Source organism: Bubalus kerabau, chromosome 7 (assembly GCF_029407905.1).
Source record: "Bubalus kerabau isolate K-KA32 ecotype Philippines breed swamp buffalo chromosome 7, PCC_UOA_SB_1v2, whole genome shotgun sequence".
Taxonomy (NCBI): Eukaryota; Metazoa; Chordata; class Mammalia; order Artiodactyla; family Bovidae; genus Bubalus; species Bubalus kerabau.
In genome coordinates this window covers 22,577,769-22,595,200 of record NC_073630.1, presented here as the reverse complement: position 1 = coordinate 22,595,200, position 17,432 = coordinate 22,577,769, and the positions used below count along the sequence as shown (strand labels likewise).

At 36.1% G+C, this 17,432-nt stretch overlaps 1 protein-coding gene across 2 annotated transcripts in view; it reads left to right on the top strand.

Moving 5' to 3' along the window:
* PPP3CA (protein phosphatase 3 catalytic subunit alpha) overlaps positions 1–17,432 on the top strand; it is a 323,930-nt gene that overhangs the window by 291,182 nt on the left and 15,316 nt on the right. For both annotated transcript variants that reach the window (XM_055587811.1, XM_055587812.1), the window contains exons 9-10: positions 639–764; positions 3,363–3,437. In XM_055587811.1, the coding sequence (XP_055443786.1) occupies positions 639–764; positions 3,363–3,437 (201 nt within the window). The remainder of the gene's footprint in view (positions 1–638; positions 765–3,362; positions 3,438–17,432) is intronic.

Here is a 17,432-nt window from a genome sequence, read left to right as displayed (position 1 = left end):
CAATCAAGCCTACAGACACCAGACAAACCAGAGTAAAGCAAGCAGATTTATTTTCCTATTCTTTGCGGATGGTGCATCCTTTTCAGAAGTCAAGGGTGGAGTCAAATACCAGCATATTATTTAAGGCAGAATTCAATCCAAACATTTTACTTTATTAAGTCAAGATTGCAGTCTATTTTAAACTGTTTGTACAACTGTTGTGAGTTCTACTGGGAAAAAAAAGTGTGGTTTAAAAGCAGTAGAAATAAATTCTGTTCAGATATTTGAGATTATTATATTGTACTAACTTACCTATGCCACTTTTATTTGTCTCATCAAATTTTAAATAAGACTAAAATATTCTTGGCTGCAAAAAAGCTTAATCCAATTCCTGGTGTTTGATTAACTTTTTTTTAATATATATTTGCCAAATTATAATGAGTTTTCATATATGGCATTCATATATTTTGCAGTTACATATCACACTGAGTGAAGATTAAATCCATAACTAGTATAAACATTCATGACAGATGAAGCTATTTGCCTTGATATTTTGGAGCTTAAGTCAATTAGTTGAATTCTCTTGATCAACTCAAGCCATGTGTAGAAGCAGAAATACATGCTTGTGAATCTAATTTCCTTCTTTTTGTTTTTTTCAGCTGCAGTATTGAAGTATGAGAACAATGTCATGAATATCAGGCAATTCAACTGTTCTCCTCATCCATACTGGCTTCCAAATTTCATGGATGTGTTCACCTGGTCCCTGCCGTTTGTTGGGGAAAAAGGTGTGTTGTGGAATCCTGGGATGTTCTTTTTTTCTCTTTTTCTTTAGATATATTTAAAACAAATTTTTGTACAATGTTGCATTGGTTTCTGTTACAACGGTGCAAATCAGCCATTATTATACATACCTCCCCTCGCTTCCTAGCCTCCCTCCTCTCCCCTCATCCCATCCCTCCAGGTCATCACAGGGCACTGGACGGGGCTGTCTCGGCTTCACGGCAACTTCACACCAGCTATCCGTCTCACACCTGGCAGTGTATATAAGTTGATGTTACATGAAATGATATGAGAAGGAAGGAGAAAACTTGTGGCTTTTACCATGAACTGTTGAGAAAGAGAAACCCTTTGGTCTATAACCAGTAAAACTCACAAGCTGCACCATAGGAGCAGTGATTTGCAAGCGTGTCACTGTACATACTATTAACACGTAATGGATGGAATTAAGGGGGAAATAAAAGAAATGAGAACTATGAGGATAATTTACATAATCTTATTAGAATAATCCAACTTAAAGTAACAGATTCATAGTTTTGACTGGCTTCAAGCGATGATAATGGCTACCTTCTCTTCTTACCCCTTTGTATTATAATTCAAAAGTTCTATTTTATTTTACAAACTACCAGTCAAATTAAAAGGTTGAGATAACCATGCTTTCCTCACATTTCTGATGTTAATAATAATCATTGAATAAAAGTGATTCATGTTTACAATATTTTGAAACACAGCATGTACAATAACAACAACAAAAAATAGTTCATTATAATGATGGCTTGACAGCAAAGAATCCACCTGCAATGTAGGAGACAGGGGTTGGATCCCTGGGTTGGGAAGATCCCCTGGAGGAGGAAATGGTGACCCACTCCAGTATTCTTGCCTGAAAAATCCTATGGACAGAGGAGCCTGCCACGATAGGTGGCAAAGAGTTGGACACAACTGAGCAACTGAGTGATGATAAATATTGTGACCATTAAATGAGAAAGATTTATATTTTAAAGGTTATTAGCATGCTCCAGTTTTTCAGAAGAATTGGTCTTTTCTTTCTTTCCTTCAGTCCCCCTTTATTTGTTTTTTGTATTTTGACCTAAACTGCAACAAAAATTTTGAGGAAAAGCCTGCACCCACTGAACTTGAGTTTTCCATTCAGGAGGCATGATGGTGATAGTCTGGATCATTCCTCAAGCCAAGTCTTGAGCGTCACAGAGAAAGGGAATAGACATTGTAATAAACATAAGAGCTGGCACTTGTTTTAGAAAAATAATGGCCTATGGGGGAATTTTAGAGAAAAGCTGTGCATTTTTCTGAAATACTGTGTATTTACATTCATACATATATGTAATATTAATATGTATAATATTTTCCTACAATCCTTGTTTTTTTCTTTAAATATCCTTTAATGATTAAACCCAAGAAGTTATGAATTGTCATCAAAGAAGTCTTCCCCTTCAACACCAAAACAAGTCCAAAGTAAATTTTAAGAGTCAGTAAATTTTAATTTTAATAGGTAAATGTTCCCGGTACTACTCCATGTCACCACTTCCTTGCACCCATCAGATCACAGCATGGACAGAAAAGCACCGAGAATCCTGACAACTATCCTTGAACACCCTTCATATGGGTTGTTTCCATTAATTATTCAGATTTTTTGAACATCTGTAACAAAAGAATATAGTAATATATATGTGTACATAACTTACTTTTGATAATGAAACTGAAGCTCTGGGTTAATGTTGGCCCCACTGAAGTTTCACCTTTTCACATATATCTTTAATGCTAGAAGAACATTGATTTTAAAACTGAACTCTTGAAGAAATACTGGACAAGCTTCTTTTCACACTCATGATAGAACCCAACCTAACTTTTAAAAATGTTTAACGCAAATAACATGTAACTTAGTATAAAGTGTTGCAGTACTAATTTCTGTGTATAATGCTTTTATACAACCCTCTTTTAATCTATTTACTCAAGTAAATTTCTTATCAGACTTATCTAAGCTTCATTTGTAAAACCTTTTTGAAAATGAAATTTAATGATTATATATATATATATCAACACATTAATTTTTTAAATCAATATTCTCAAAGCTATCTCAAATATATTAGTTCATCAATTATCAGTTTTTCATAAACACAAGCCACATTTCTATCACTAAACTGAGTTCTCTGGGGGACTAAAAATTAAAAAGAGATCCAGCATTCACTTGATCCCTATGGACCTAATGTTTGTAACCTTGTCTAAATCTAACAGCATTGTTGCACAAATAAATAAAAATTAAAAAGCATTTTCTCCTTCATAGATGTATACTATATTCACATCCACATTTTTCTTTGGTCCACTGTCCATTGACTGATACCTGGTCAATGTTTCCATTAGATTTCGTAGGCATGAGCTGATAATTTTAATAATATAAAGTCTACATAGAAACACAAAGCTCAATATCTTTTATGATCTGAATTTTATAAAAACTATTATGCAGGAAATTCCATCTTCAATATAGGTAAGAATGTTACTGCCAAGCCTGCTCATTAAGAGTGCCAGAGTAATAATTAATATTACAGTAAATATTTTAGACTATTTTTTCTTTCTTTCCTTTGTCTCCTCAGTGACTGAGATGCTGGTAAATGTCCTCAACATCTGCTCAGACGATGAACTAGGGTCAGAAGAAGATGGATTTGATGGTAAGAGCCTTGAGCCTTTGAGCTAATTCAGTTTACTAGGTAGTTACTTGGCATCTTACAGATAACCCTAAGAATAAATTTCTAAGATTCAGATTATGTGTAAATAATATACTGTTGAGAATGAACAATGTTATGATATTTTATAGTTGCTTTGAAGAAATATAAGAAACAAAATCCATGAGAGAATTTTCCCATCACCTTGAAAACATAGTTGAAGCAGTAAAGTACTTTAATAACCATCTTTCAGTAGCTCACATTGCTAAGTCACTTTTTTGGCTCTTTTAGTGTAATTGTTCCTGTCAGTTATTCAAATTTTGATGTCTATAATAAAACATAACTTACACATTGACATATTGATATTTATGTCAACTTAATATCTGTTCATGTCTGTAATAATTAAATAAGTTATTAGGTTTTTTATTATTGTTTTTTAAAAATACTATTTTGTATTCAGTTACCTTCAGGGAGTACACTTTCTATAAAAGACAAAGATTCCTGATGTGGATAGAGAGAAAAATTACTCTGGCTCTTACAAAAGGGCCCTAAAAGGGATGGTAATATGCAAAAATGTAGTTGGAAGAGGAAAGTGCAAGAGCAAAATTCATTTCCATAAATGTTTAACATGTGCCTACTCTGCACAGGGCACTCAGGATTCCAAAATGCATTAAAGACTTAAGAAGAAGTTTCAATCTGATTGGAGAGACTGATGTGTAAACATAAAATATCAATAAAGTAAGACATAATCAAATAAAAGGGAATGGTAGCAGTGGAAACTAGATATTGTGGAAAGTTTAAATTGATACAATTTTTTACCTTTTGGAACTGTACATGTGTAAAATGAAGCAAGAATGTAGCCTTTTCTGAAAGTTACTGTCTGAACAGCATGATTTAATATTTATTTGAGCTTAATACAAATCACATCTAATTTGTATTTGAATACCTAACTAACTCTTAGCAGAATACCTAACTCTTTAGGCAAAAATAAAATGAAAGTGTCCATTCACTCACATACATACAGTCTATATACTTAGGTAAATTTAAAGTGTACAATTATTTCTACTATCTCAAGGTTTTTCTCCTTCCTGTGACTTCTCTTGTCTTCCTTACTTGTCTCCATGTTACTATTCTTTAGTCATATATCACACTGCAAGGGAATGTACAATACAGGGAAGAAAAGAATTTTTTTAAACTTTTACTAGATTAGAATGAGCTAAAAAAAATAGTTTGTAAGAACTTTCTTAAGTAAACATATTGATATATTTTAAAATATTCAGAAAACCAGTGGATGTTCTGTGCTTTATCCAGATTCTAGCTGTTTCATATGTTAAAGCCACAGTTTGCCATTGTTAACTTTTCCAGGTATAGTTAGATGGTTATATATCATATATAACTATCTATATATAGTTAGATAGTTATAATACCATCTAAGAGATATTAAATCTTCCTAATGGAAGGTTAGAAAGATATTCTTTTTCCCTCAAGAAAGAATACTAACCTGATGAAATTTAAATCTTAAAAGTCAACAAGCATTTTGTAATAGATACCTTTCACTATGTTTCTATAACTCCTCAAAAAAGAAGATTAAGTAGCATTAATACAGAGGTGTTCCTCTGTTAACAAATCTCTGTTTTAGCGAGGTTTATTGACCAATAATTATTAAATATACAGCACATGGTATGAAATAAGTAGCTGCATATGATTGTAATTATATGTTAATTCACTCATTCAGTAAATATATATTGAGCACCTACTGTGTGCTGCCAGATCCTAAAGCCAAAAGCACCTGCACATTTCAACAGTGCTGGTGTTTCCTGCGCAGTTGAGTATCACCAACACTGGCTCAGGTTTACTTCACTTTAGTGAGTTCCTTTACCCACTTGCTTAGTCACTAACATGAAAGGATGCATTTTGGAGCTTCCTCTGCTTTAAAATAATTAGTTCTAATCAATGTGCTGTGCTCATCAGCAGTTGCTTTTAAACCTGTTCATGCCAATGATAGAAGTGCGTGTCCTTTTCAGGGCACTTGGAAGAATTCTTTTCTTTCTAAGCAGACCAGTGCTCTTACTCAGTTCAGTTCAGTCGCTCAGTCGTGTCCGACTCTTTGCGACCCCATGAATCGCAGCACGCCAGGCCTCCCTGTCCATCACCAACTCCCGGAGTTCACTCAGACTCACGTCCATCGAGTCAGTGATGCCATCCAGCCATCTCATCCTCTGTCGTCCCCTTCTCCTCCTGCCCCCAACTCCTCCCAGCATCGGAGTCTTTTCCAATGAGTCAGCTCTTCGCATGAAGTGGCCAAAGTACTGGAGTTTCAGCTTTAGCATCATTCCTTCCAAAGAAATCCCAGGGCTGATCTCCTTCAGAATGCGCTGGTTGGATCTCCTTGCAGTCCAAGGGACCCTCAAGAGTCTTCTCCAACACCACAGTTCAAAAGCATCAATTCTTTGGTGCTCAACCTTCTTCACAGTCCAACTCTCACATCCATACATGATCACAGGAAAAACCATAGTCTGGACTGGATGGACCTTTTTTGGCAAAGTAATGTCTCTGCTTTTGAATATGCTATCTAGGTTGGTCATAACTTTCCTTCCAAGGAGTAAGCGTCTTTTTTTATGGCTGCAATCACCATCTGCAATGATTTTGGAGCCCCCAAAAATAAAGTCTGACACTGTTTCCACTATTATCCCCATCTATTTCCCATGAAGTGATGGGACCGGATGCCATGATCTTCATTTTCTGAATGTTGAGCTTTAAGCCAACTTTTTCACTCTCCACTTTGATTTTCATCAAGAGGCTTTTTAGTTCCTCTTCAATTTCTGCCATAGGGGTGGTGTCATCTACTACCATGTTTGAATCTTAGATCATTTCTGCAGAGAAACAGCTCCAACTTCTAAATGCTCATATCTCATAAATTTGAGAATTTATGAGAAATAAAAAGGAAAACACAAGTAAAGTTTTCGTTAAAAATGTGTTTAACTTAGGGTGGTATATATTTCAGAGTAAATCATCAGAAATGTTCTTTAGTGCTTTATTTACCACGACACAGAAATTATGGATTTCCTCAAAGCTACTCAGAGAACAACTTCAGAATCTTCCCAGAACTATTTAACTCTTTTGGGGACAAGAGTTTATTGAGAACATATCTTGTAGGTTTTTTTGTTTTTTTTTTTTGCTCTTTTTGTATGATGTTATTTTCAACCTGAGGATCAAGGTTCCATTCTCCCACCCTGTTCCTCCTTTAGGCAGCCTGCAGTGTCTGTGTCTCTCTGGGGGCTGGCCCTATGTTCTATCAGTCCAGAGGTGAAAGCAGGAATCAGAAGACATCAAAGGACCTAATTAAAGCTCTTCCTTAACTTGCTGCTTATTCTAAAGAGAAAACATCTCTTGATGAGTCTTTATCAAACCTTTCTCCATATTTTGCTTGATATCCAACATCAGCTATAAAATCCAGGGTGGTAATGGTGCCTTCGCCTGGTGGCTCAGTGGTAATGAATCTGCCTGTTGCAGTGCAGGAGAGCAGGTTTGATTTCTGGGTCGGGAAGATCCCCGGAGAAGAAAATGGCAACCCACTTCAGTATTCTTGCCTGGGAAACCCCATGGACGGAGGAGCCTGGCGGGCTACAGCCCATGGACTTGCAGAGTCAGACATGACCTAGTGAATAAACAACAGTGGTGCCTTTACAGACCGTGCCTCTCAGAGTACCTTATCAAGGGGACTTGTTAGTGTTTATAAAGTCTGTCACGGATAGGAATTCTCCTCGTGTCCTTGAGGAGTGCTAGGTGTGGGATTCGTTTTGCTTCTTTTCCTGTGGGTTCTGTCAGCAATCCTTCACCACTTGACAATGAAGGTGGCCACAGCTAACGCTTAGATGTTAAGTATCATTCCACTTAACTCTTACCCTTTTGACCAGCAAAAACTTATAATTAACTATGAATTATCTTATGGAAATTTCCTAGGTGATTTATATTGTCCCTAATCCTCAAGACAACTTTTTCATATAGGTGCTATGATTATCCCGGTTTTCCATACAGAGCTCAGGGCAGTGAGGTTAAAACCTAAGGTCAAAGAGCTAATGAACTCATGGAGCCTGGATTCATGCCAATGTCTGCCTGTTTCTCAGACTCTTGAACTTTCCACAAGCTATTGTTATAGTGCTTGAATTTTTAACAGCATGATGAGCTTTTTTTTTGCAAAACAACACTATTAGCGAAACATAATATACCTTAGTTTGTTCTGTTAAATAGCCATAAAATAAAGAAATAGATTTTTTGCACAATCATTTGACCATGAAAGTCAGAGCAAATAAAATAGTTTTGTTTTACTCCTTTAACCTTAATTCACTCCAAGAAGTTATGTGTTTGATAATGAGAAAAATTTTATTGCATCTGAATAGACAAAAAGTCTCCTGGCTTGCCTAGGCTTCTGCTGGGTAGAAATCATGTCATGAATTTCTGCTCCTCAGCTTCTGCCTTACAAATAAAGGAATTTGATAGCCTGTCTAGAAAAAGATCACTGTTTTAAATTGGTCTGTGGTTCTTTTCTGTTGAAAATAAAATACAAAACTTCTGTTATCTTGTAAAGTTTTGAGGCAGTTTAATGCCAACTGAATGTCTTTTGAGGATCTGGTTTATATGTATCGGGGTCTTTGATTCCTGTTTCCACTTCTGATTTTGGATGATAAAAGGGTAGTCTGGTTTTAATTTGGGTTTGTTATTCCCCAGTATATGTCAGCGAAGAACGAAATCCAAGTAGATGTATCTCATTTAGTAGTTAATTCTCATTAATGAAGAAGACTAATTTCAGAGCACGGATTAGTAAGTGATCCCAAAGTGTGTGGAGTGGGGGGCAGAAAAGCTGACAGAAATCAAGCAATCTCCATCACAAAGCTTTCTTTACTGTTCAGTATTATAATAAGGAAGTCTGGAATAGCCTTAAAAGCCTAATGACAGTTTCATGAGTTAGAAATATTTATTTGGAACTTTCTTTTTGTCTAAAATCTTAGACTCTGAGATCATTATCTTATATATATGTATATGTACATATATGTAAGCAAATTATGTTTGAGACGGTGCTATGTGATAAGTCTGGCTAACAGGAAAGAACTGTGGAGGTAAAACTGAAATCCTGTAGAATAAGAAAGAAAAAATAATAAAAACGAATACATTTCAAGCCAAGTATAGTTTCAAGCTGCCCTGGAAAGACTTAGGACTAAATTAGAATTTATGTCTCTGCTTTCATCTAAAGGAGCAAACCACATGGCGGAACTCTTGTCCTTTATCCACATTTTTGCCTTATCCTAATGTTAACCACAGGCAAGTCACCGAATATGGAATCAGAGCAGTTTTTTGCATGCCTCTACGAAACCATCTAAATTGTATACAAGAAAATTATCTTCCATCATCTGCTTTGGATTATTAGATAATTCTTCAAATCTAATATCACAGGTTCCAGAGTGTCTCCCCACTGCTTTCTGTCTAACTTTAAAAAATTATGCAGAACGTTTTAAAGTGCGAAGTTGGAAATTAGTAGGACTTATGTGACATCTTACTGGTCCTTGAGGAATACCTCTTTAAGGACTCGGGTAAATCATTTTCTACCGAAGCTGTATTTGTTTGCCGTGATGAGTGTCTGAGATGAATGTTATCTTAAAAACTCCCTTCTGCTTTGTGCATCTGGCAGCGCATATACAGAGAACCATTAGCTTAGAGCTCTTCCTATGGCTGTAATCACTGTCATTTCTGAGCAGCTCATTTCAGCATCTCACATTTCAGGTTCCCAATCTGAAGGAAAAAAAAAAATTATGTCCTATAATAATTGGCAGTTTGGGAGCAAAAGTATTACATTTAATATGAAAAAATTCAAAGAAATGTTTAGACATATTACCAAAGAAGAGCTCTGAGGGCACAGTGGCCATATGATTCTTGTTCTATCAACTCTTAGCATAACCTGCCGTCATCTTAAAAGCTGTGTTTGAGAAAAAGCAAATACTTTTTCCAAGCTTGGAAAAATGCTTGGAGAAAGAACAAAGGATGAGTTGGGTTATAATTTAGAAACTGAATACAGTATTTCAAGGTTGAGGTGACTAGATTGGAACAATGATAGTTTTAATAATAAAAGGAAGAGGGAGCTATTCCAAAGAGCAGCCAAGGACTTACAACTATGGAATCAGTGGGCAAAGAAAACCAAAGCAGGTTTGGATGGTTCAAACCTTGGTACCTAGGAGGAGGAGGACAGTTATGGAAAAACTTCATCCGTTTCAGGAGAAAGATGAGTTTAGTGTCACAATCCCCAACCTTTTTGGCACCAGAAACCTGTTTCATGGAAGACAGTTTTTCCACAGGCCAGGGATGTGTGTGGGGGGTGTGTGGTGGGGGGGGTGTGTCGGGGGGTGTTGGCGGGGGCGGGGGGTGGGGGAACGAGGGGAGAGGCTGGTTTAAGGATGGTTCAAGCGCATTACGTTTATTCTGCACTTTATTTCCATTGTTATTATATCAGCTCCACCTCAGGTCATCAGGCATTAGATCTCGAAAGTTGGGAACCCCTGGTTTAGTGACAGACATGAGTTTGAGTAAAAGTGACAGGGCTCTGGAAATATCCAAACAGGATTTGGAAATGGAGCCCTGGAAATTGGGAATGAAACTGGAGCAGGTGACTGAGGCTTTGTGTTAAAATTCACAATTGAATCTACTAAGAGTCAAATGTGCCTCCAAAGTTACTGATGTGGAAGGAAACATCAGAAAATTGAGCACTGGTCAGGAAAATTATCCCTTCTTTATGAAGCTGAAGAAAGACAAACAAATGAAATAGAGAAAAGAGTGATGAGGGAAAGACAGTGAGAACCAGGACTGTGGAGCAGTTCAAGCAGCAGCTGTTTAAAAATATTTGCACCAAATGCATAAAAATTACTATGAGATATAAATCTTAACAGAAAACCAGAAAATGAAATATTAGGCTGTCATTTGGTCAGATAAAAGATTATTGGAAAGACGCAAATAGCAAAATTTGTTTAATGTTTATAATAGCTAAAACAGAAAATTGGAATTATTTTCTAAAAAGCCAAATACTAAAATAAAACTCAAAGCACCTCAATTTTTATATCATGGTATATTTCTATTTTATTTTCTATATTATTTTTAAGTTTCTATATAAAATATTCATAGAATACCCTTTTCTGTATATTCAGTGGTAAATAAACACATGGTCTCTGCCTTCATTGAGCTGAGAGTCTAGTACAATAAGAAACCAATTTTAAATAGGTTGCTTTCACAGAAGATTTAGATGGTTGGAGGAAGGAGTGTAAATTGGAATAAAATATTTGATAGTTGGAGGAAACGTAAGGAAATCTTTCTTGTTCTCTTCTGACAAAGACAAGAAAAACACTTTGTGTATTTTACTATTTTAAGAAGTATGACCATGTGAGAAATCCATGTAATTTTTCCAAAAACTGACATGTCAAAGATGGGTATCAGCTTATCAGTTTTAAGCTCTCGTATCTTTTTAAAGATACCTGAATTTGCATTATGTAATTGGAGAAAGGAAAGGAAGACATCTATAAAAAGAAAGACTAGTCAATATGTTGTAAAAGTCTGTGTGGTTGCTTGTTATACTTTTGTTCATTACTTTCCAGTTTATTGTTAATTTTTTAAAATTAATATTTCAGTGTGTGATTTAGAGGCTAAATCAGTTTGGTCACATAAATGTATCCTTTGTACTTTGTTCCCTTCATAGAACAGGTAACTGCCTTTTTTCATCATGATTATGCTATAAAAAGGAAACAAATTTTATATCCAGTATATTATTAAAACTGAAACGTGTCTAAAAATGTACACAGATATTTACTAGATACTAGGGTATAAATCCCCATCTGTATATAGGGCTATTAATATTTGGGGGCCTGGACTACCAAACGAGATGCCTGGGTAGCCATCATAGTGTAGCCAGTATTATCAAGTCTGACTTTTATGTGATTACAATAATGAAAATCTTTTTAAGTTGCCAACTTAAATGATATAATAACACAGATATTAAAGGTACTTTTTTCTCTTCTTAGTACTACATGATTTTGCACAAATGAGTTTCTTAGCTGGCATAATTTTACATTACAGAAAATGCAGACTTTGCAGAATGAACTAAATGTTATATACAGCTCTCTCCCTATTAATAAGTAAGTGTGTTAGTTGCTCAATCATGTCCAACTCTTTGCAGCCCCATAGACCATAGCTTGCCAGGCTCCTCTGTCCATGGGATTCTATAGGCAAGAATACTGGAGTGGGTTGCCATTTCCTTCTCCAGGGGATTTTCCTGACCCAGGGATTGAACCTGGGTCTCCTACACTGCAGGCAGATGCTTTAACCTCTGAGACACCAGGGAAGCACCACTTTCTTTGTACTAAAGCATGTTGTGGGTCCAACTTCTTAATCTGAAGATTGTACTTAGAATAATTACTAATTGATTGAACAATGGCAGAGTTGTTATAAGTCCAAGGTTTGTAAAACATTCTCTTTATAGTTGTTTGATCTCAAGTGGCATGTTTAAAGGCTATATGAAAAGGTTTAATAAATGCTCAGAAAATCTAAAGTTTAAAAATATTTTTCTATCAGGGTAGTCTATTCTTGCTCTCCTAAAAATCAATTTTTCCCCTTTGTTTTTACTCTTAGCTTATGAGAAGCTATGACATTTCATCCAGTTTTTCTCAGAATTTTAAAGAAACAGAAATCTTGATTTTATTTGGTTGCCCATCTTTGTGGAATGGTCTTTTTTTTTTTTTTTTTTTTTTTTTTTGGCTCAAAACAAGATCATTAGCATCCTGGCTTCTATTCTTCCCTAGTGAACTAACATCATCTGCAGTCCGGCCTTTAGCCAGTGTTTAGCACAAAACACAAGTGAGGCCACCAACTAGGCAATTTGATATTAATGAAGATCACACAATCGGCCTTTTAATTTACAGTGAGAAATGTAACTGTTAGAAGAACTGGACTGTTCACCTCTGCACAAGCATTTGCTTCTTAATATAAAGAAAAGACATTTTTTAGTATCATGTATCAAAGATCTGTGCTAAGTGCTTCAGCAGGTAGCATGGTACCTGGCACTGGTCTAAATGCATTCTTCAGCATTTAGTATGTATGCCCAATTAGGTTCTTAATAAGTATATTGTTCAACTGTTATATCCTCATCTATATTCAGAATAATCCTTGATAGGTTAAACATCCAGGCATTATGAGTGTTTCTTCTGTAGACAATACATCTCCATTATTAGCTTGACACTTATTATTTCATCTTATTTTGCTTTTATTTTCATTGTCAGTTCATAAAACTGATGCATGTCTGTTATGATAACGAATTCAATCCAAAATGGCATTTCACATGCTACTAGTTTCCACTTTGGCGAATATAGATAAACTGAAATGTCCTCTGTAAGGCATAGGCTGAATATGTGAGAGTATCTCAAAAAATAACCAAGCTTCCTAATCTACTCTAAAGTCTAATTTTTACCCAAGGTATAATTATGCTTATAGCCAATTTCTGCAGCTATACCAGGGAATCATTGAACAGATGGAACACAGTGTCTCAGAGAACAAAAGTCCGTGGAATCAAATTAACACTTGGAAATGAAAGTAGCTTTTAACTATGTATTTAAGATAACCAAATAATGACAGTTATTTGACATTTAGGAGTAGTCTGTACATTTTTAAGACTTCCTATCCAAAGAATCCAGTTATGTTTTATGACAAGAGAAATTAGAATAAATAGTCTAGGCTGTGCTAGCCTTTTAAAAAATCCGCTACACAGGAGAGTCTTTTTATTTAAAAAATATATATATTTTCAAGGATCCTCTGGCGCTTTCAAAATGATATGTAAGACAGGCTAGCCCTATGCCAAATATCACACCATTGTAGGGCCTATTACATGCTGAGATTTTAGTTGAGCTAAAAAGCATATGGAAGAAATTCAGAATATGTGGTTTGGAGTGGTTTGGGACGAGTAGTCATTATGTCTCAATTTTATCACCTATAGATACGTGATATAGTATTGTTAGAATCAAAATTAGAAAGGTATTCCACACATTTTACGTTGTAGTCCTCAAAAAAGATCAATTTTTACAGAGATTTTTTAATTTGTTATTTTGAAGGTGTTTTTCTCCAATAGAATAACCTACATAAGCACACACACAACTATTATGGGAGGGGCAACACCTCCAATCTCACTGAACTAGGTTAAACCAGCACTGCCCCTACCTGGATCAACAATGCAGGATTCTCCAGTTATGGCTGGTCAAGGAGATCTTCCAACAGCTCTCGCCTGTAGAAATTGGGTGACATAATTCTTGATAGAGCAGTTATCTTCATGCCAGAGTATTTGGACTACTGGGATTTCCCAAAGGGATTTCAAGAGGAGTAAGGGAATCCATTTTTACATCCTCAGCCTACATGTGTCTTCATTCCTAAAGACGATCAGCCTGGGACCTCATCAGATGCACGCTCACTGCAGTCTTTCCTTTCCCACCTCCTCATTCATTCTCAGTTGCTTTTCTCATATTTTAGCAGAAAGGCGTGGGCCTCCCTAGATAGTCACTGTGAACACTGCCCAGAGCACTAAAACTAAGACACAGTGGAAAAACTCAGTGCCTAGGAAGTCTCCTTAATCAAGGCAGTGTAACTGCCCTTTCATCCTTATCATTAAGGGATAATTTCAATCAAATTATATTTCTGTGTTTTTTTTTAATATTCATGAACATTGACCATATACTTGTGCTACTGGGTTCAGTTATGTACTACTAATAATCGTGATTTTGATTACAAAAGAAGTTGTAAGACGTAAGGCCTCATTGTCTCAGGAAATTTTTTAAAATAAATTAAAAATTTTAAACATATCTTTTGGAAGAAAAGTATAATGTGATAAAATAGTGTGTATAATATACTAAAGTAAAATCAGGAAAATTGAAATGGAAATGCAATTTCAAAGAAAAAAGGACCAACATGAGAATTTTTTCTTTGAAAGGATGATGATAGGATGAAATTGCTGTGTTATTTATATACCACTGATTTTTTTTTTTAAAGTAGTATTGTCAGTTCATTTTAAAATGGCAATGTTTACAACATTATATATTCCACATAATTATTTAAACTTGGAGGTGAGAATAATATTCTTTGGGGGATAGTCTTTTGTAGATGCATAAGTAAAAAAAAAGGTAAACATTGCATCATTATAGCCAGTCCATCAGAGTGGACACAGTTTCTCAGAGCTTATGATACTGTCCCTAATTCCCAGGACTCAAGTGCCTAGTGGTATAGAAAAATGGAGTGAAGCGCTTGTCAAGCTCGCCACAGCCAAGGGCAAAACTGAGTAAATGTTTAAGTAATTTCTGTACAATGTCACTTTGTTGAATATAGAAGCTCAAGACTTGTTATTGTTAAACTAGGTCAGAGAAAGAAACGACAAGAAAATCAGTTTTAGGCACATGGTTTGGCTCCAAGCCTTATGGGGCCAATTCGGAAAATGTGTCTTCCCATAAATGATCATAAATGATGATCTCATCATCATTTGTCCAGAGCTATAAAGACAAATTATGCAAAGTTTTTAGAGGCTTCTGAAGACTGCTCTGTCTTTGCATGGTATCCTATTTCTAAAGTGCTGATTTTGGATGGAAACCTTTTGTCTTAAATGTATGCAACAAAAGATCTTATTATCTCAACACCTTAGGCTTTGTTCCATCAATAACCTTTATTCAAATTCAGTAATTGCCCTATGTGTCGAAAAATAAAACCTGGAGACGTGTCTAAACTCTGCTTAAAACTAATGAATCATAATAAAATTTTACTTTACAGTGACATAAGTTTCTTACAAAGAGGGACTTCATTTCCCTTAACAAATTTGAAAAAGTGAGTTTTCTATATTATTTTCTGATTTTGAATTAAAAGATTTAAGATATTTGAAGCCTATCAGTAAGAATATAGTTCTTAAACTATATCTTTCTTCTGAAAAAGTATGAGATGTTAATATATATACACTCCTTTTAATATAATGTATTTGATTTAAAGACATGTGCTATGGATACACTTGTTAAAAGTCATTTAAAGAAAGAAGCCTAAATAATAAAACATTTGAGGCCAGTGTAAAAATGAAGTTGAACTGTCCCAGTACTTTCTCCATCAAATATTAAGCACTCAATTTTTTGAAAACAGCTTTTTTACCTTCTAATAATACGAAAATATTCCTATTTTATAAGATATTTAAGTGTAAAACTTTTATGTAGCTCATCATTTTCACTTCTTACAGTTTCAAAAAGGTATCAGAAGCAATTAGATTCTGTTGAATTGGGCTTATACAACAAAATCTTAGCAGTCCAAATTCCCCCGGCAGCTGGTTGGAGAAGAGCAGGGATGGAGGTCACTGCACTGAGGACTTTTCTTCCTGACCTCCTTTGTTGAGTTCATGCATCCTTCATATAACACAAAGAAAGGGAGGGATGGAGAGACTCCTGTTCTTAAAACTGCTATCTCGCTTTTCTCTTAAAAGCAAGCTTCTTGCAGATAAAATGGTGTGTTTGTTTTTTCTTTTTTTTTTTTCACGTTTTATTATGAAATGTTTCAGACATAAAGGAATGTTGAAAGAATTGTATAGTCCTGCCCCCATCACTTACTTTTTACAATTAACATTTTAGTATATTTGTTTTGTCACATCTCTGTCTCTCTACCCAGCCATCAGTCTGTCTTTTTCTTTCTTTCTTTCTTTGGAAAAGGGGTGGGTAAGTGCAAAGTATGTTCTCTATACTTCTATGATGAGTACGAAAAGTGAAATGAAAGTGTTTGTTCCTTAGTCATGTCCAACTCTTTGGAACACCTTGAACTGTAGCCCACCAGGCTCCTCGGTCCGTGGAATTCTTCAGGCAAGAATACTGGAGTGGGTTGCCATGCCCTTCTCCAGGGGATCTTCCTGACCAAGGGACTGAACCCAGGTCTCCTGCATTGCAGCAGATTCTTTACCTTCTGAGCCACTGGGGCTTATATCTAAATGTTTTCTTTGTTCCTAGCACTATGCTAAAGCCTTTACAGTTTAGCCCCAGGCATGCCCTGCTTCTCTTCCCACCCTACCCACACCCCAGTGTACCCAAACTCGATGTGTGCCAGACATCTCACCCATCATCTGAATATTTCATGGATTCTTGCAGCTTCCACGTGTTTCAAAATTCTCGTCCTTCTGTGGAGACTTTTCCCTCCTCCTTAACTCTTACTTATCCTTCAGGATCCTTCAGCTGTCACCATTTGGGTGAACATTTTTCTCCAGACAATTAACACCTACTTCCAGTGGTAAATGTTTAACAACCCATCACTGCAGAAAGAAAATGGCCCTCGTTTGTAGGACTTGCAGATTTTGTTGGTATAAATTCTCTACCGCTGGTTTTAAGCTACGATTTCGTTACTGAACAGGGAGTTTAAGAAGAGATGCGCTCAGTGCACTCTCCCCAGCTGACTGCAGCGCTCCCCACTCCACGGCCTCCTCCTCTCTCACCCTTGTCACTGTGTGCTGTTGGTGATCCAGTGATCTCCTAAAGCAGAAACCGTGCTTCACTCCTATTTCTGTTGCTAGCTGTTAGCTCACGGCAGGCTATAGAATAACAAAGGATTCACAAGAACACTTAATGAATAATACATGATTTGGGCACTAAATTGTATTCTATAGAGTACCTTCCAGACACTGCTGATTCAGTTAAAACAGGAATTACAGTAGTCACTCAATGGGTGGATGGGAACAGTGAGCCATAGGGAGCTAGGGTCTGTAATGTGTGGCCGGTAGCCCATGTGTTAGAACCCGTCTTTGCCCTGGCACTTGACCGCTCTTCGCTGTGAAGCTGCTGCAAGTCTCCAGTTCGCTTCAGAGCCTGTCAGCATTCACTCAGCAGGCCATTTGGCATAGGTACCTTCCAAACTTCACGAGGAGTCAGCAGGGCACTGAGTTAAGGTCAGGAAGGACACATGGTAAAAGCTGATCTTTAA